This window comes from Salvia miltiorrhiza, chromosome 1 (genome assembly GCF_028751815.1).
Source record: "Salvia miltiorrhiza cultivar Shanhuang (shh) chromosome 1, IMPLAD_Smil_shh, whole genome shotgun sequence".
NCBI lineage: Eukaryota > Viridiplantae > Streptophyta > Magnoliopsida > Lamiales > Lamiaceae > Salvia > Salvia miltiorrhiza.
In genome coordinates this window covers 25,093,219-25,114,631 of record NC_080387.1, presented here as the reverse complement: position 1 = coordinate 25,114,631, position 21,413 = coordinate 25,093,219, and the positions used below count along the sequence as shown (strand labels likewise).

General features: G+C 38.3%; 1 protein-coding gene across 1 annotated transcript; it reads left to right on the top strand.

Annotated features, from left to right (window-relative positions):
* Positions 1–1,937: 1,937 nt before the first annotated feature.
* Positions 1,938–2,693, top strand: LOC131005012 (uncharacterized). Its single transcript, XM_057931797.1, has one exon. The coding sequence runs from the start codon at positions 1,938–1,940 to the stop codon at positions 2,691–2,693; it is 756 nt and encodes a 251-aa protein (XP_057787780.1).
* Positions 2,694–21,413: the final 18,720 nt, after the last annotated feature.

Sequence of the window (21,413 nt, the reverse complement as noted above, 5' to 3'; positions counted from 1 at the left end):
GAAGCTTCAGCTAAGCTGTGCATCCAAATGAATAACAGAGAAAGCCTCATGTCCCAAAAATCAAGACTTCGCTGGATTCAAGACGGGGATGTCAATAGCGGTTTCTTCCATAAAGTCATCAATGGAAGAAGACTCAAAAACGAGTTGGCTGGTCTGGCAGTCGGGGATAGATGGGTTGATGATCCACAAGAAGTTAAGCAAGTGGTGAAAGCCCAATTTCGTGGAAGAAACCGAGTGCGGCTTATTCTCCCAGCAGATTTTGTGCATAAAAAACTACCGGAGAACTGGAAAGCTTGGCTTGAGATACCGTTCACTGAAGACGAGGTTAGATCAGCGGTGTGGAACTGCGAAGGAGGGAAAAGTCCCGGGCCTGATGGGTTCAATTTTAATTTCTTCAAAAAATGTTGGGCGACCATTAAAGATGATCTTTTGGAGGTTTTGAGAGAATTCCATTCCGACGGGAAACTCGCAAAAGGCAGTAACCCCTCCTTTATTGCCCTGATTCCGAAGAAAGAAGGCGCCGCTGTTTTGAAGGATTTCCGGCCAATTTCCCTCATTAACTGCATGTATAAGGTGATCTCCAAAGTTCTTGCTTCGAGATTGAAACAGGTAATGCACCTCATTATTGCCGACTGCCAGAGCGCTTTTGTAGGAGGAAGATACATTCTTGATGGAGTCATCGTGCTCAATGAGATCATAGAAGACACTATCAAGAAGAAGAAATGAGTGGCTCTGTTTAAAGTCGATTTTGCAAGAGCTTATGATACTGTTGACTGGACTTTTTTGAACACCATGCTCGAACATATGAATTTTGGCTTCAAATGGAGAAGTTGGATCTCAGGTTGTCTCAGCTCGGCTTCCGCTAACGTCTTGGTCAATGGTAGTCCCTCGGGCGAGTTTCGGTTGGAGAGAGGCCTTAGACAAGGTGATCCGCTTTCACCTTTCCTGTTTCTCATTGTGGCGGAAGGCCTTAATCTTCTAGTGGAAAGAGCTATTCATAAAGGAAGCCTTGAGCCGGTCTCTATCGGTAAAGACGAGGTTAGGATTTCTCATTTGCAATATGCCGATGACACTATGTTTGTCGTCACCGAGAAGAGAGAAAATGCTTGGGCTATTAAATGTGTTCTTAAGTTGTTTGAACTTCTTTCGGGCCTGTCCGTCAACTTCGACAAAAGTTTCATCGTGGGTGTTGGAATTACAGAGTCCGTGTGTAGAGATCTGGCAAAAACTCTCAAGTGCCAAGTGGGGGAGACGCCGATTAATTACCTTGGCATCAGGATTGGGAAAAGTTTGTCTCGTGCGGTGGAATGGAATTATCTTGTGGACAAAGTCAAGAGGAGGATTGCAAAGTGGAATTATAGGAATATCTCCTTTGCTGGGCGGGTAACCTTAATTCGCTCTATTCTTACCTCCATCCCGATTTACCAAATGTCGTTCTCCATCATCAATAAATCTGTGGTTTCTCAGCTGCGTTCGATCGTCTGTAACTTTCTTTGGGGGGGGAGCAAGGGGAAAGGAGAATCCATTGGGTCAAGTGGGAGGAATTATGCTCTGATCTTAAACAAGGGGGGCTCGGATTGAAGGATCTTGAAAGCTTCAACAAGGCCCTTATGGCCAAATGGATTTGGAGATTTCTCACGGAGGGAAACTCGTTGTGGGTGCGGGCTGTTAGGGCTTGTAAGGGTGATCTGAGTTGGGATAAAGACGGGTTCAGATTAGAAGGGAACAGGCTGCTGAGACCGGGGTGGTGGAAGAAAGTTTTGAAGTTGAGCTGGGGGGACAAAGGGGCGTGGTTGAGGGATTTTCTGAAACCACAAGTTGGAGAGGGGGCGTCTTTCTCCTTCTGGAATTAGATTTGGGTTGGAGCGAAAAGTCTGAGAGATCTTTTTCCAAGGCTTTTTAGAATCAGTGACAATCAAGGGGGCTCTATTAAGAGTATGGGTGACTGGGTTGATGGTGTTTGGGAATGGAAGTTAGGTTGGAATAGAGACTTGAGGGGGAGAGAGCAAGATTGTTCTTCTAACCTCCTAGCAATCCTCTCCAATGTTGAAATCTTAGCAGGAAAAGAAGATGGCTGGAGGTGGACGGCGTCGAATAACAGTGTGTTCACGGTCAAATCGGCGTACAACAAGATTCGAGAGTTTGCTGTCTCCACTCCTCAAGGTGCGGTGGGTATTGACCTTCTCGAGATGTGGAAAGCTCCGGCGCCTTTCAAGGTAAAAACAACTGCTTGGAGAGTGTTGAAAGGAAGGCTTGCCACATGTGAAAACCTGATCCGAAGACAGGTGATCATTTCAGTTCCGGATTCAGAATGTGTGCTCTGCAAGGAACAGACCGAGACGATGGAGCATCTCTTCTTCAAGTGCCAAAAATCTGACGAAATTTGGTGGAACCTACTGCAGTGGCTTGGGTTTGAATCAGCTTTGCCCGTTAAGGCCAAAGAGAATTTTCTCGCCTTTTCAAATCTTGGTAAAAAAACTGACTCAGCTCTTCTCATCGCTGTTTGGTTGTGTACTATTTGGTCAATTTGGAACGGGAGGAACAATTGCAGATTTAACCAAGGAACGTGGAATAAGGAGAAGCTGACGGCAGAGATAAAATCACGTGTGTGGGGGTGGATCTTGGCTTACAAAATGCCGAATTTCTGCATCGACTTTAGGACGTGGGTTACTGAGATTAGAATCTTGGCTTGAACTTTTCGATTTGCTGGTCTGCTTCGCCTGGTGTTGTCTGCTTGGTTAGTTTTTTGTTTTGGTTGTGTTTGTATTTTCCTTTTCCTTTTCCTTTGTATGTTGCCCTCTTGACCCTCTGGTACTTCTGGTACCTCTTGGGTGCTTTTTAATAAAGTCCATTTCCTGATAAAAAAAAAAAAACTAAAGCGTTAATGGAACAAAGCAGTCTGTTTAGTTTGTTTAGTCTTTTGGTTATTTCATTATTTTTTAGTGTTAGAACAACATTTTGGTTGTAGTTTGAAGATAGATGTTTCAATCTTAGATAGCCAATTTGTAAATGTTCAACACCACGAGATCTTAGTATTATAATATGCAATGTTGTTAAACACAATTGATTTAACCTCGATAAACACACAAATTGTATTTTATATAACTCGTGAATAAGTATTATACTTCCTCCGCCCACCATTTTTGGTGGACACAAGTTTTAATAAATGGATGAGAATTTTTATATAGTAGAGAAATAATCCCACAATTGTATGCAATGCGTGGTTGAATTGAATTAAGGATGATTTTTTTGTAAATAAGAGGCATTTGTAAGGACGAAAGATAAGAAAAGATGTGGAACCATATTCTAAAAAGAAAAATGTCATACTTTGATTGACACCAAAAATGACAAAAGTGTCATGCTTTTTATGGACGGAGAGAATATATGTTATTAAACTTTTTCTTAGTGTTAGCTTGAATATTTTAACATTCATGTTAATATTATTCATACATTTTACACAATTTACATGTTATAATTTAAGTAACTAAATTCTTTTAACTCCCTATGTCCCATTGATAATGACTCATTACTGTTTGTCATGGCTATTAAAAAAAAGTGATTAAAGGATAAAAATAATAGAAAATAATGAAACCCACAACTTTTTGTGAGAAAATGTGGTTTAAATTTTTCGGAACATGCCATTATCAATGAGACAGAAGAAAAACAAAAGTAAGTCATTATCAATGGGACGGAGGGAGTAATAAATTTACACAAAACAATCTAATGAATCAAAATGTATATAAGAAGTTGTAAAATATTACTATCTCTGTCCACAATAGGTGTGGTGTGGATGGAATGACACGAGTGTTAAAAAATATTAAGAGATGCATATAAAATGGAGAAAGTGACCTACTAAAGTTTTTTTTTTTAGCAGGCAAAAGATAATTAATTGATAAAAAACGGTACCAGTAGTACCGAAAGTATTACACACCAAAAGAAACAAAAGAAGCAACTCAGCAGAAGGTTAGCAGCTGAAAGTTGCTGCAATAAACCAACTCCTGAAATCACTTGGAGTTTTCGGAATATTATGAACATTCATCCAACTCCACACGCGCGATTTGAGTTCGGTAACAGCACGGGTCTTGTTCCATTCTCCTTGTTGGAATTTACACTCATTTCTGTTCTTCCACAGAACCCAGATCACACCAGCCCACACACCAAGCAACGCACGTCTTTCTTTCTTTCCTCCCAGATTAATGAAAGCATTAAAGTGATCTCTCACCTTGCAATGGAGCGCAGTTTGCTTTCCGATCCAGAGGACAACATCGGTCCAAATCGCTGCAGAACATTTACATTTGAAGAAAACGTGATCTGTTGTCTCGACCTCCGTCTTACAGAAGACGCACAGCGACTCCAAAGGTTGGATGACGATATTTCTTTTCAAAAGATTGTCGCACGAAGGCATTTTTCCTTTCAACACTCTCCATGCCGTTGTGATGACTTTGGGAGGTGTCGGTGCTCTCCAAATGGTAGCGAGCTCTTCTTTATTCCCGGTCAGCTGTGAGGGTCCGCGCTGTAGGTACAGAGACCTGTACGCTGTTTTAACAGAATACTCTCCCTCATTTGATACTTTCCACCTCCACTTATCTTTCCTCCCATCAGTGAGGCTCACTTGATTAATGACAGTAAGCATCTGCTGAACCTGTTCTTTCTCTCTATCCAACAAATCACGACACCATCCAAAATTCCAAACCCATTCATCCTCCGTCCATTCCCCCATACTTGAGATCGTCCCCTCCTGGTTGCTGCTGAATCGGTATAATCTCGGGTACACGTCCGGCAGTCTAGCTCCCCCAATCCAGCAGTGTTTCCAAAAGGAAAACGAGGCTCCATCTCCAACCTCCTGGACCGAGTTATCTCTGAACCAGGATCCATCCGGTCCCCAACTAATCCTCAAAATGTTACTCCACCAACCTGCTCTCTGTCTCCCAACTGTTCGAAATCCACCATCATCCCATTCAATTTTCCCATGGCAAGCCCGAACCACACGTGCCCACAGAGCATCATTCTCGGAGATGAATCTCCACAACCATTTTGCCAAAAGCGCCAAGTTAAACCACTCCAAATTTCTAATACCGCACCCTCCCTCCTTTCGCTCTCGGCACAACTCCTCCCATTTAATCCAACAAATTTTTTTCGCGTCAATATCACCCCCCCAGAGAAACTTACACATCATAGAACGGATTTCAGATAGAATTTTCTTCGGAATTTTAGCAAAAGCTAGATGGTAAATAGGGACAGAGAGAAGTACCGAGCGGATGAGGGTAATTCTTCCAGCAAATGAGATCTTCTTATTTTTCCACCCGCTAATCCGCTTCTTCAGCTTCTCCACAACGTAAGTCCAGTTTGCTGCCCTTGAGAGTTGTCCTCCCACGCTGATACCAAGATAAGAAAAAGGCAAGTCGCTCACTCGACAATTAAGGACCTCTGCCAGGGATACTTTCACAGAATCCTCGATATTTACTCCCGTAATCGAGCTTTTGTCAAAGTTCACAACCAATCCCGACAGCACCTCGAACACCTTCAGAATACATCTGATAGCCCAAGCATTCTCCGCCTTCTCCGATACCAAGAAAATGGTGTCGTCCGCATATTGAAGATGTGAAACGGAAAGCTCGTCTGTTCCCAGTTTACACGGTTCCATCAGACCCCTCTGAATTGCTCTTTGAGTTAGGATATGAAGCCCCTCGGCCACAACCAAAAACAGAAACGGGGACAGCGGGTCTCCTTGTCTAATGCCACGTTCGAGATTGAATTCCCCTGTCGGGCTTCCATTGACGAGAACATTTGTGGTTGCCGAACGTAGGCATTCATTGATCCATTTTCTCCAAAGTGGGCTGAAATTCATCAACTGAAGCATATCGTCCAAAAAATCCCATTCGATCGTGTCGTATGCCTTCGCGAAGTCGGCTTTGAAGAGAAGGAGACCTTTTCTTTTTAGTTTAGCAAACTCAATCACCTCGTTAAGAACAACCACACCATCGAGAATGAACCTGCCCTCCACGAAAGCGCTTTGGGAATCGGAGATGATACTCTTGAGAACACATTTGATTCTACCGGCAAGAACTTTGGCAATGACTTTATAAAGACAGTTAACAAGGGAAATTGGTCTGAAATCGCGCAATTCCGAAGCCGAGTCCTTCTTAGGAATTAGAACCACGAAAGAGGAATTACTTCCTCTGACAAGTTTACCGTTCGAGTGGAAGTCGTACAAAACCGCCATCAAATCTCCTCTAATGTGACCTACTAAAGTTGATTTGTTAGTTAATTAATACTCCCTTCATCCCACTCTAATAGGCTCGTTTTTTATTTTAAGACGTCCTACTAGAATATGCTCGTTTTTCATTTTGAGTAAAGAAAATGTACTTAATCGGTGTGGATCATACAATTTTTCTTCTAAAAAGTAAGTTTCTTAATCTACGTGCTCAAAACAATAAGCCTATTAAAATGAGACGGAGAAAATAAATGATTTTTGAATGAAATTTTTGTAAATATGGTATTTAAATGAGATAAGAGTATAAAGATATATACTACATCCGTCCCACAAGAGTGTGCATCAGTTTTGGTGGCACATGTTTAATAAAATGTTGGATGAGTTTCTTTTCTTGATCAAAAAAAAAAAGGAGTGAAGAAAGTGATTCATTATAAAATAAGATGAGTTAGTGTCCAAAAATAACAAATGTACACCCTTGTGGATGTCCTAAAATAAAAAATAATGCGTATTCTTATGGGACGAATGAACTATATCTTAAAATAAAAAAATTACACTTATTATGAATGGAGGATAATTGCAAAAAGACTATATTTATTACGAATGAATGAAATAATAATTTACGGACAAATTATTATTATTATTATTATTATTAAATCTAAATATTTAATCAATCAACCACTCTCGATCGATTGAATCGTCCTACATAAGTATTTGTGTATATTTTTTTCACATGACTACGCAATGAGATGATCAAAATATTTTGGTTTATCTGTTCTTGAAATCTGACTGTCGTTGGCTTTATTGTGGAGAATTCCAAGAGTATTTTCGGCCAAGTAAATAACTTGTCAAGTACTCTTTAAAAAAAGATAAAGAAACTTGTCTAGTAGCAGCTTGTGTATGATATGACATAACCCAATTGGATTGCCCACATGTTAGCTAGAGGCACTGAATCAAAAATCAATACTCGTTTTCAAAACTTTCTTCCTAATGATGGTTTATTTTTTCAAAAATATTAACGAAGAAACTTGTCGAAGATTTACAATATGCTTTCACTAATTCATTTTACAGTAATCGAAATTCAAGTTCCACTAGCCAATGAAGTTAAGAAATACTCCATCCAGTTCTCAAAATATTCTTTCTGTACTCATATTTTTTTTAATCTATTAATCAAATGAGTATTCATTTTTTTATTTTGATAAATGTAACAATCCACTCACAATAAAAATGGATCCCTTATTTCACTCACACATTTAATTAATTTTTAAAATTCGTGCCACCCACAAATAAGTATTTATTTCGTGGACGGAGAGAATATGTTTTTAAGATGAAGGAATACGAGTTTTAAGATAAAGTTATTGAGTATATTGAAAATAGTACTCTGTCTTATTATTTATGACACATATTGTTTTGACATAGAGATTAAAAAAGGAAGATTGTAATATAAAAGTGTGTAAAAGTATGTGAGTCCATATTATTTATAGTGTAAAATTATTACTTAAAATAGAATTAGGCTATTTAATTTGGAACAGCCCTAAATAAAATAGAAGGCATAAATAATGGGACGCATGGAGTAATTAGTGTTAAGTGTGATGAAAATATAAAAAGTAAAAATAAATAGAAAGTGTATTTGAATGACAATTCATAATAAAAAAAAGTTAAAATAGATAGAAAGTTATTTTAACGATGATCCACAGTAAAAAAAATAAAAATAAAAAGGTTATATGAGAAAAGGAGGGAGGGATTATAATTTTTTTTTTTTTTCTATATAAAAACAAAAAAGAGGAAGTATAGCGTGGAGATGAAAGAAAAGGAAAAGAAATTAGTGAAGAATGAATGAAAGTGAGAGCGCGTGGGAAGCGGAGGAGATGTTAGAAGGGGACAAAAACGTACGGCGGAGGAAATCGCGGGATATATGCAGGCGGTGGTTTGAGACAGAGACCAAGATTAGATGCAGCGGTGGGCTCGAGACACGCCTCGTCTTTCGAGCTTTACAGTCTCTCTCTTTCTCTCACTCCATTTTCTCTCTCTAGACTAGGCTCATGCACTAGATCTCCGCTGTATCACACTTTTAATTCATTCATATCACCAAGAGACACAACAGAATCAGGGACTCATCACTTTATGGCCCACTCAGCCACACTCCGCGCGTCCACTCTACTTCCATTTTCAGATACTCGTCTCACTTTTCTTTTCCTTCAACAATTTTGTACTATAAAAGAAATTTTAAAATCATACTTCCTCCCACCCATTTATTAAAATATTAATATATTTAAAATAAAGTAATACTCCCTCCGTCCCGTCTTTTGATATCCAGTTAAGAACGACACAGGTTTTAATAAAGTGATTGATGTGTTGTGAGTGAAATAAAGGGTCCCACATCATTTTATGTGAGAGTTAAAATAATTAAAGTGGAGTAAGAGCCCCACCTACCTTTACCAAAAATAGAAATGGATACTAAAATGTGGGACGGCCAAAAAAAGAAAATTGGATACTAAAAGCTGGGACGGAGGGAGTACTTTTTTATAAAATTGTGTAAAATAATTTTATTAAAAATAAGAAATAATAATAAATTAATTAAATTACAGATAAAAGGAGTACTATTTAATTTATTTATTTTTAATTAAAAATTAAACTTAATAATAATAATAATAAAACCAAAAAAATAGTGCAAGCTACAGCGCTGTGCCAAATTATAATGAAACAATATACTCGCATGACCATTTTAAAGAAGGAAACACAATATTTGGCCACTAATTGAAAAAACACAAAATCTGACCATTTTTTTTACGTTTTAGGACTGTTTTGCCCTTAATTAGGGCGGACCAGATTCGGATTTGCGGACGGTTTAGACACACATAACATTATTAGTGTCATATACTAAGTGTTGCACGAATGATACTTATGGTCATATTGTGCCATTAGTGTCATATACATGTGTGCTGATATTATTTAGATGAGTACATTTATATGACCATTTGAATACTTCCCGTAGGGTTTAGATTATCATTTATGATTTTGATTCTCCATTTAGTGTGCTGCACAAATGGTACTTATGGACATATTAGTGTCATTAGTGCCATATACTCTCTTATGTAGTGTTGCATGAATGATACTTATGGCCATATTAGTGTTATTAGTGTCATATACTTAGATTTTTTTTTCGGTAGACGCACAAACTCGAATCCGACCCGAATCTGGTTCGCCACAATTAAAGGCAAAATAGTCTTAACACGTGGAGTAATAAATGATCAGATTTTGTATTTTTTCAATTAGTGGCCAAATATTGTATTTCCTTCTTCAAAATGACTATTTCAAAAGTGCTCTCAATTATAATTGTCTTCAAAACAACACTAAAAATTGACGTAACACTAAAGTAAATTAAATATGTAAAATAACATTCAACTCTATTAAAGGGCAAGGCCGGTGATGGCCTGAGACGAGTGTATTAAATTTATATTTTGGTTAATACTTCTTCCGTTTTATTTATAATGTTTCAATTTTTTTTATTTGTCCTATTTAGAGTATCTTAATTTATAAAAGAAATAAATTAGAGTTCTAATTGTACTACTAAAGGAAATATGTTGGTCCCCCACTTCTCATTAGTGTATTTTCATTTTTCTCTCTCCTCATTAAATAAGTGGGGTACCACCACTTTATGCCATAAACAATCATTCTTTATTTTATGTTCGACAAAATTAATGGGATGGGGTGAGTAAGTAATAATGTATATATCAATTTAAGTATTTCGATATCACTTTTTTGAGTTGGTCTCTTGTGACATCGTCAACATCTTTCCACGTTCAAGCAGCTAATCAGTAAACGACTTCTCCGTCACTTCTTCTTATAACCTTCGTGCCCCATAGCTGCCATAGTTAGATATGAAAGTTATCCCTCTTATCCCCTATGCCCCTTTGTTTTTGTTAGAGAATTAGACTTAACGGTAAATCAGTCAAGACTTCCTTACTAAGCTTTCAGTAAAGTGTAAGGTAGGCTAGGCCTTCCCCATAAAAGATCTCTCCTCTTCCGGTGTCAACGCCACTCTCGCGGGGTATAAGGAGAAATTTCGTTCTCATGGCCCATGTCGAAGGGAATAGAATGACATAGGTCTCTGCCGATGCTGCTAAGCGCAGGGTTTTCATTAAATTCAACGGTCTCATGGATGAGATCGATTCTCACAAGAGTGTATAAATAAAATATATCGGCTATTTTACAAATAATACATGCTAGCCTAGTGGTAATTTTCTTTGCCAATCATCAGTAGCGCATGGGTTTGATTCCCAAGAACAATGTTTTTTATCTAATGGTTTTTTTATTTTTTAACATTATGATATCTATTGAAACATTACTTTTCTTCATATCAATAATTACTTTTTTTTACGACAATAATAATTGACCAAATAAAGGAAAAATACAAGGTATTGTGAGTAAAAATAAACATTAGCCAGCTGGGACTCGCGCCCAGACCCGCTCACGAACCCTGTCCGACCCACACCCCAACCTTGATCCGACCCGCTTCTTAGGTGAGATTGATCTCACCCAAATTTTTGGGTACTTTTTTATTATCCAAAGAGTATTTATTATTTTTTGAAATAAAACGTTGCACACATGGGAAAACACAGGAGGGTGCTAGGGTAAGTTGAAGCACCTCCAACCAAAACTTTTCACATTTCGAAAGAAAATATTCACACATTTCGTCGTTAGAAAAATCGGATTTTAGCTCTCTCAAAAAGTACTTTTTTTGGGTCCGTTTATAATTGTTGTATAGTGGAACGTAGTTGCGGTATGAATAAGGCGCAACATTGAGAAAGAAAATTGGAGATTTGTGACTTTGAATTTGGAGCAACACCAGTTATTAAACTAGGGTTGGATTTCATTATGTAATCTAACCTAGTATATTAGTCAAGGTAGGTAGAAGGCTATTTTATGCATCTGTCCCCTACTAACTATGCAAAAAGACTGCGTTTTTGCCCCAATTATTGATTTGGAAGTATAATTTAAGATTGAATCTAGCTTTAGATTAAGTCTAATAATTGATTGCTAACTTCTCTAACGCCCCTACTACACGTTCAAATATCATATAGCACGAGCCTATTACATGTATCTAATTTCCAAAAGCCTAATATTTGACTTATTTAATTTTCAAGAAAGATTAATTGTTGGAATGATCTACAAAGACAGATTATCCCATGCGGGTGGGAAGAAAAAGTCATCAATAAAATATTTTTTTGTGTAAAGTAAACTACTCCCAGAAAATTATCCATCCACCTCACAAGATATGAGCTTAACACAACTAATTTTTTCGTTTTCCTTTATTTTATATATTTACCACGACAACACGACTCTTAGCTTTAAAGTTGTTGATTCTAAATAAATATTGGCACTCAGTTCCAGGCACATGAAAGTGTTTCTCTCTAGCATCGACATTTAGGCTGAAAAAAGAAAAGAAAAGAAAAGAAAAGAAAAGTATAGCTTACAAAATTGTCAAAGTTGTGTTAACAAAGGATTAATAACAACAAATAACGCAATTTTTATTCCAATTTATAATTAAAATTATGAACTAAAAAATGATTGTTTATGGAAGAATCCATGATTTTGAAAATAAAAGAGCCAAATTATATTTTTGTTTTATGAATAAGTTTGGACGGACAAAATTATGGTTTATATATAAAAGTGAAATAATATATAGCATTGTAAATGAAATTACAAAAATAATAATTAAGTTAAGAATGAACCGAGGCTAGTGTTGGAAACTATCTTCACAAAATAATACTTCCTCCGTCCCCGAAATAAGTTCCTCTTTGGGGACGATACGAGTTTTAAGGAAAAGTAGTAAAGTGTGTTGATAGTGGAGAAAAATGTGTTATAATTAGTATTGGAGTGGTGAAAAAGTGAAAAATAAGAATAAATAAAGTATTATTAGTGGTGGAGTTACTTGTCCAAAAATAGAAAGAAAGAAAGAGGAACTTATTTAGGGGACGTCCCAAAAAGGAAAAAGATGAACTTATTTCAGGGACAGATGGAGTATTGTTCCACTATAATGTGCACGCAGTCTGTAGCAATTGTTCCCAATATACAATTATTTTGACGAATTCAAGTTGTTGCACACCACGGTGCACGCGGTCTATAATAATTGTCTCTAAGATACAACAGTTTTGATGAACTCAAATCATTGCATACCACGGCTTGACATTCCGACGAATTACTCGATACTCGGGACTGAGTATTTCCCTACGACTCAAACTATATGAATATAAAGGTAGATGTTTCAGTCCCTTTGGGACGGCCTAGTGGTTGGGGTGGTTGTCTGTTGTCCAAGAGGTCACAGGTTCGAATACTCTCGGCCACAATAACCACTAGGTGGGGTGTGTGTGTGGTTTGTATTATTTATAATGTAATTTCATCAAAAAAAAAGGTAGATGTTTCAAAGACAATCGAAACAGTATGCTGAAATATATGTGCGAATGAATGATTTTTGACATCCTAGGGGCCTCTATTTATAGGTAGAAGTGGCCTGATGGGAATAGGTGTGAATCTGAATGGGTGGGTTAGTTGAACCTGAATAGGTGGGGGCCTTGACCCGGGCCAGAACCTGGATATAGTCCTATTCCGAGATTCCTCTATAAATACTTTTTCTCTTGTTTATGTTTTAGTGCACAGAATTCGAGAATCATCATATCGCCAAATAGTCTTTATTTTCAACATTTACTGTTAAATCCCAATTTGGGTAAGACGCTGGTTCTTTTAGTTTGTTATGCTTTTATTCGACAACGTTGGAGCTTGCCCAATTTCAATTTAAGTAATTTGCTTTTTAGTATTTCATGTCTTATTTAATAATTGTTTTCATAATTTACTTTATGTCCGATTAAGTTTATAAGTTTTGGGTTGGCCAAGATGAAACAGATGTGAACTTATAAATCGTGAGGTTGTTGTGTGCTTAATTAACTGCATATGTGTTCCTAGCGTGTTAGACTTAAATCCAAAATGTTTAATTAGTTAAGGGGCCATTAACTAATTGAGTAGAATTAGATCATCAATAAATTAAGGTTAGAGGGTGTGCAGGATCACTTTGTACCTTGAGAGTATCGCGAGCATGAGAGGTTGGTGTAGACTACGGTTTACCATTGTCAATATCAGGTCTATATATGGCTACATGCCTTTTCATTTAATTGCTTGTGTGTGGTTGGTCAAGATGATTTTCTAGCATTGGATGTCCCTTGCCTTTTAACACAAGTAATGATAGATTTATCATATAATGGAAGTGCATGTGACAAGTGAAATTATGAGCACATGCCATTGATGATTTATAACTAATAGACATACATAGTAGTGAATATCTTGACCAAAAAACTATAGAGTAAGTATCCATGGATTCGACGTGCTGCCCATGTTGTCTTTTATTATTGATTTTATCTTGTTAGTGTTTTTAGTTTATTTCTATTTTCTAGTCAAGTTGAATTTAATCCGTTGAGACTACAGTAAAGTCTCTTGTGTCCAGGACGTATATGTCCACCAGGTTTAGTTTTCTTTTGAGTTTGTGATACGAGACGCAACTACACCAACTCCCTGTGGAATCGACCTTAACTCATCGTTGGCACTACGCCTACTTTGGACAAGGATAACTATAAATTTATTTGCACGAAGTCAAAATGATAGCTTCGTCAACACACCACACCAAACTTAGTTCTGTGCGAGCCACTCAAACCATCACAGAGTCGCTTCTATGAGTCACTTTGCCGAAATTAAATGCTTCTCAATGTATGTGCTCGGACGATCCTTGTAGGAAACCAACTGGCTAGCTATAAAATGACTATCACAAAAAACCCCTTAGGATGCATCATAGTGGTGTACATTTGATTGTTCTCTTCTTACGACATAACACATATAAATGACTTTAGTTTTGTTTAATAACTTTAATTTACCATTGTGGGATACATTCATTTTCTATAATCTCAAGTACCAAACTCTAAGCATATAATTGCTCATATCATTCTAACTCGAAAATGAACAATTAAATACATTAAATTTATGTATTGTGAATCTATAATTTAGTCTCAACAAATTCCAACGAATTTATCATAAATAATTATGATTTTTAATCATTTAATACAAAATTGTCAACAATAAAAAATATAAAAATATAAAATACGACTTAAATATAATAAGTACAAAAAATTATCTATAAGAACGCAGAGTTGAGTCTGGCCTTGGCTCCGTCTATGCAACTGTCCCAAAATTTTCTAACTAAATTTATCCTAATTGTACGACTAAAAAGGTTACTGTTCAGGAAAAGGGATAGCTATATACTCCCTTTGTCCCATTATTAATGACACGTATTCTATTTTGGGTTGTCCCAACCTAAATGACACGTTTCTATTTTGAAAAATGATAAGGGGTGAATTAGGCTTAATTAATCCACTAATTATCCGTCTAAATAAACCCTCTAATTCTCTCTCTCTCTCTCTGAACCGCCCTAACTCTCTCTCTCTATCTCTCGAAGGTCCATCGCCCCTGCACCACCCACGCTGTCGCCTCCACTGCCCCCACCACCCACGTCGTCGCAGGTCTCAAGAACGGCAGCGCGATTCCTTGCCTCTACTGCCTCTGAGTTTAGCGCTGCTGTCACTTCCACCTCCACCTAGCGCCGCCTCAACTCTTCGAGCCCAAACTCAAGCTCGTTCGGATCGAAACCCACCCTTGAGGACCTCTTGCAATGGTGACGCGGGTCTCCAAAACGAAGGCGCGATTCCCTGCATCCACCGCCTCTGAGTTTAGCGCCGCCGTCCTATCCACCTCCACCATAGCGCCATCGACCGCCCCCTCGAGTTTCGGATTCTCTGGGTTTGGGATATGATTTTTATTGGGTTTGTGAGCAATTTTGAATTTCGATCTTGCTTGGAATTTGGTTCTGGAATCTTATTTAGTGAATTTGGTTCTTGAATTTGTTGATTTTGTTCTTGAATTTCATTCTTGAATTTGTTAATTTTAGTGAATTTGTTCTCGAGAATGATCCGCCGAAGAGTTTGAATTGTTGTTGAATTGTTGTTGTTAGGTCCGGAGGATCTCGAATAGGTGTATGGGGGGAGAGGAATACACCTATAGGCTATTTTCGATCTTTACAAGAGATCAAAGCGAAACTTCAAACACAAACTTACACCTGTTTACTGAAAAGAGTTTTGACCAAAACAGGGTTGACGACTGATACTGAATACTCTTCAGTAAGGAGTTATCAGTTAAGTCAAAAGAATTTGACTGATGCACGTAAGCCTTCAGTCGAGTTTGATAAACAGAGATGTTATAAATCTTACTGACTATCAGAAGATAGATCAGTCAGACTGATAACACACGCAGCATAAAACTTTTATTTCGCAATAGCCTGTGAGTTGATCACGTTGTTAGTCTTAAGTTTCTCTTTGCAATTAATCAGTTTTCAGTTTACGAAAGGAAGAGCACAAGTAAGAAAGTAAATACTGAAAGTTGTAAATAACACAGAGATTTTTACGTGGTTCGGAAAACACTTCCTACATCCACGGTCGGTTGATCAGACCAACAACTTCACTCGGCAAGTGTTTACTGGTGCACTGTAAACCTGAACATGTGCTTACGGGTGCACACAACCGAAACAACCGAAGATCCAATCTTCAGTACCAACACACCTTGTTGGATTTCTCACTCCTAGCACGCACTGGGCGCTAGGATCTCACGGAGACAGAACACCTTTCTGAACTCCTTTACAACACAAACACTCGATTCAGTCGGTTGAAGGGAGGTTTGAAAACTTGCCAACTAAACTTCAAAGAACAAGTTCTTTGCAATTAGTTTGACCTAGGCTTTGGATAAACGAGGTTTGTCTAAGGTCTAAGAGAATTTATGTAATCAACAGCGACTTATTTTTGGCTTTGGGATTCTCTTCTTCGATTCAAACTTTGGAGAGTCTAGGCTTTTACTGAGAAACAATTTTGGCAGAGTTTCAGCTTATGTCGTTGAATCGGTGAAGATTGAAGTGATCCTCGAGCGCTATTTATAGGAGAAGTCTTGACTAGATCTATTGGCGGAGAAGGTCTTCAAGATTTCTTTCGTTAGATAGTAATTTGAACTTGGGCTGAGGCTTCAATCTTCGAGGTTCCTTGTTTGGTGAGAACGGCTATCTTGAAGAGCAGGAAATGCGACATTTCTGAAAAGGTAATCACCAAAGAGGAATGACCTCTGCAGAGAAATGACGATCCTGAGATCTCTGCATTTAATGCGGCTGTACTTCTGGAGTGTGTGGCTTCCTTTAAACGTTGGAGGTTCAGTCCGAGGAATAATGTTTAATTGATACTTGACTTTAATATCAGTCCGCTGATTCCACGTGGCACGCATTAAGTAATAAGTCAAAACTGATTCTTCGACTGATGCTTCAGTCGGCAACTTCAGTTTTCAGTTTTCAGTCCTTCGTTCTTCAGTCTTCAGTCTTCAGAACAACAACTAAACTAGAAAAAGAACTCTAACACTTGAGTTCGAGCATTTCTAGTCTATTATAAAAGAAACCTATTGATTTTGGTATCATCAAAACAAGGATTAGGATATTTCATTAAGTTCCCAACAATTTCCCCCTTTTTGATGATGCCAAAACCACACAACAGTTCTAAGCAAGAAAAAGACAGAACTCAAAGCACAAGTTATTAAACAGGGTGAATACTATTCCCCCACTGCAATTGGTTTGAATCGAAGAAGAGAATACTCACCGTTGTAACTATCAGTCTAACTGATAACATACATTCTCTTAATTTTCTTAGGCATATACATTCAAAATCATTAGCCTAGAAACTGATTACTGAGAGCTTGTTCTCAGTAATCTTAGTTGAAATTCGAACCCCTTTTTAAGAGTGCGAAAATAGCGTTTGAGAGAGTGTTCGAGACGGTTGTCTGAACACTAAGTTGTTTAGCACCCGTAAGATAAATGTGTGGTTTACTTAGCACCAGTAAGCTAAGCAAGAGAAGTCCAACCCAGTGTGTTAGCATTGAAAAGAGTGTTTCAGTAGAAAGTTTGTTGTGCACCTATAAGCATGAGCCTAGTCGATTGTCAGTATGATCAACTGACCGTGGAAGTAGGAATCAATATTCCAAACCACGTAAAAATCTTGTATCTCTGATGCTTTCAATTTTCAGTTCATATCTGCGCACTAACTCTACTATATACTAAAGGCTATTTCCATATCTCTTTTGCCCAAGTGTTACAAGTCTGAAGACAGTCAGTAAGATTTCTAACACTACTTTGATTTCAAAACTGAAAAAGCTGAACCCTTATTTGAACTTTAGTTTGTCGACTAGTTCTTCACACTGAAGTTAACTGACTGACTCATTATCAGTCTCAACCTTGAACCTTTTCTTAAACTGATCTTTCACTCAATGCACATTAGTTTCAGTTTTCGTAAAAATAGCCTACTGGTGTATTGCCCCCATACACCAGTTTAGTACCCCACCGGGATCCAACAATTGGTATCAAAGCAGGTTGTTCGTAAAGAAAAGATTGCTCTTAACCCGATTCACCTGAACTAGATCCTTTTAAAATCTTAAAGTTTTCTTTGTGCTATTTGTGTTCTTAAGTTTATATAAGCTGCTATTATGGAAACTAACTTTAGCAGGTCATCTTCATTATCGACGTTCTCGATCGACAACTACGAGATCTGGAAGTTCTGGATCACGAGCTTCCTCATCGCTCATCACTGCAGAATGTGGGAGGTGATTACTGATGGTCCGATAATCATCACGGATCGAATCCAGAGGATGCCTCTAACACCTGGAGAAGAACCCTACTACCAGGAGATGATCAAAGCTAAAGCGGAGTTCACCTTTGAGGAAAGGAAGCAAGATGAGTAGGATAATCTCGCAAAAAATATCATCTATGGCACGGTCGTACATGACCAAGATAATGAAATGCTCCACTACTAAGGAGATGTGGGACATCTTGGAGAGGATGCGTGTCAGATCTGAATAGATCAAGGAAAACAAACTGTCAGAAGCTTGCCAAAAGTTTGATAGTTTCTGGACGGTGAAGGGCGAATCCATTGACGAAATGGAGTTCAGGTTCAACAAAATCCTGAGCGAGGTGCAAGCTATCTCAAAGGACAAGTACAACCAAATGGAGATTAACTTGAAGATCGTCCGAGGACTACCGCTCGGAGACTGGTATATGCAGTCGCACATCTGAGCAATGCCAAATTTAACAACTGTTCTCAGATCTCACAGCGAATGAGTTTGACATTTGCCGGATGAAGGATTCCAATAAAACTGGAATCTCTGATGAAGAAGCACCCTCAGCTTCTAAGGTAGTAGCATTGAAGGCTGTTTCCAAGGACTCCAAGAAACAGTCTAAGGAGAAGACTAAACTAAGCACTGAAGATCTGTTGAACCAGTATGCACTGATGACTGAAAAGTTAAACAAGATGGAGTCCAAACTAAAGAAGTTCAACAAGTTCCGGAAGAGGAACTTCAAGGGCAAACAAAAAAAATATAAGCCAAGATCCTCCAAGGACATAACTGATGAGAAGAAGTCCTAAAATATTGATTTGAGAGACATAGAGTGCTTCGGCTGCGGTAAGAAATGACACTACAAAACTGATTGTCAAGAGCTCTCCTATTCAGAGAGGAAGGCTCTCCGGGCCAAAAAAGACTAGCAGTTCGAGAAGAAGAAAGCCATGGTGGCTGAAGATGCAAACGACTCCAGTTCCTCATCAGCATCGTCCTCGAGCAACTACACCAGTTTCGATGATGAGAGTCAAGGTATGATGGCTCGGGACGTCGAGAGTGTGGCTGATAACCACCTCAATAGCCACGACAACAGGATCGACGGGCCCGAGGTAGAATCTTACTCCATAACTCTTAATACGGATACCTCCTTGATGACAAGAGAGATTTCAGTCTCTAAAGACACATCTTTGCAACTGGACGAGATAGAGCAAGTGATGTGTGACTACCAAAGCCTAAAGATTCTTTTTTAGAATCTTATGGAGGAGAACTAGAGACTGGAGATGGAAATCAGTAAGGCTGAATCAAAGAAAGAAAAGATCAGTGTCTATGTCCCTGACGAGACTGGTCTAAATGAGCTGATTCGGGAGAGCACTGGAATGGAGAAAGAGATCAAAACTCTTCAGTCTGAGAAGAGTACACTTCAGTTGATACTAGAAGAAACTGAAGCTGATCTCATTTGGTCTAAGACAGACCTTGAGAATGTGACATTCTGCCAGACTGAACGACAAGATAGATCAGTGGGTGAAGAGCACCATGAAGAACTCCCCATGATGAGCTATTATCATTCTTCAACATTGGTTGATAGTGTTGGAGGAAAGAAGACGGCTTCCGAGAAGGGCAAGCAGGTCGTTATCGAGGATCAGACTACAGACTTCGATGACTACGCATCGATCAAGTCAGAAGATCCTGAGGAAGAAGACAAGATGAGAAGGATGATGTCGCACAGGAACGTTCCTCTTCCCAAAGACTATCAGCCTTCGAGGGGTTCCTACTGAAAAAGAAAGACGGTGGTGGCCGACAATCAACACCACCCACTGAAACTGAAGGATCAGGTTCAGTTTAGGAGAAATGAAGATCCGTCTAGACTGAACTATTATCAATCCAGACAACAGAAGACCTTAAACCATCACAACTAGCCAATAGGGAAGAAGAACGAGGATAGACTGAATTAGAATCAGTCTAGACATGAGCAGTAGCCGAGGAGACAAACTAACTTTCAGTCCAGACCAACTTAATCTTAGCTAAGGTAGTTTCAGTTTAGACCCTTTCCGTCTCAGTCAATCTTATCAACGACATCATCAGTCTAAGCAAACATGGAATTATTTTCCCGTTTTTCTGTAGAACTTGTTTTCAGTGTTTGTCTTAGGAATTACTGTGAGGTTTTGGCATCATCAAAAATGAGAAAATTGTTAAAAAAATAATAGAAATATCCTACCCTTGTTTTGATGATTCTAAAACACTTAGTTTACTTTCACTAAACTTGAGTAATTCTGGACTCAAGTGTTAGAGTCCATGTTTTTAGCTATATTAAAGAGTATAGGCAAAGACTGAAGATCGAAGTTTGAAGACTGAAGAGCTGATAACTAAAGATCGAATTCTAAAGACTGAAGAGCCGAAGATTGAAGACCGAAGATCCAGTTAAACTGAAAACCAAGAGACTTAAGACTATTGACTCATACTGAAGGACACGTATACTGCAGTATCAGTGTCAGGAAAACACTGATACATGCCACGTCGGATAAAACAGAGACTGATACTGAAGTAAAGTATCAGTTGAAACCTCGGACTTACTGTCCCAAACTGATTCTCAATTTAAGGATGTTTTGTACATTTCAAAAGAAGCCATGTGGAAAGTAAGTAGTTAACTCCAGGTACAACTGCATTTAATACGAAGATATGCAGAATTGTCGGAGTGCGGAGTTTCACTTTTCGTGCTGCTTTACTGCAGCACCCTCACCTACTGAAAAAAAAAGCTACCTGCTTTTAGTTTAGGAAGGACGAAGACTGAAGACCTAAGCCCAAATTTAAATCTGAGTCACAACGGTAGAAAACTGAAGATAGACCTCCTCCAACGGATCTTTCTCAGGATGCTGCCTATCAATAGAGCTTAAGGATCAATCTCATTCTTTACCGATTCAACGCACAAGCTGAAACTCTGTCGAACTCAAGAATCAGCGACTTCACTGCAATCAGTTTGAATCGAAGAAGAGAATACTCACCGTTGTAACTATCAATCTAGCTGATAACATACATTCTCTTAATTTTCATAGGCATATACCTTCAAAATCATTAGCCTAGAAACTGATTACTGAGAGCCTGTTCTCAGTAATCCATGTTCGAATTCGAACCCCTTTTCAAAAGAGAGAAAATAGCGTTTGAGATAGTGTTCGAGATAGTTGTCTGAACACTAGGTTGTTTAGCAGCCATAATCTAAACGTGTGGTTTATTTAGCTCCAGTAAGCTAAGCCAGTGTGTTATCGCTGAAAAGAATGTTTCAGTAGAAGGTTTGTTTAGCACTCGTAAGCACGAGCCTAGTCGATTGTCAGTGTGATCAACTGACCGTGGAAGTAGGAATCAGTATTCCGACCCACGTAAAAATCTTGTGTTCTTTACTGCTTTCAGTTTTCAGTTCATATATGCGCATTAACTCTACTATATACTGAATACTGATAATCTAAATGACAACCTT

Coding starts and splice junctions, on each gene's coding strand:
- LOC131005012 (XM_057931797.1), top strand. CDS start 1,938: ATGGGTGACTGGGTTGATGGTGTTTGGGAATGGAAGTTAGGTTGGAAT.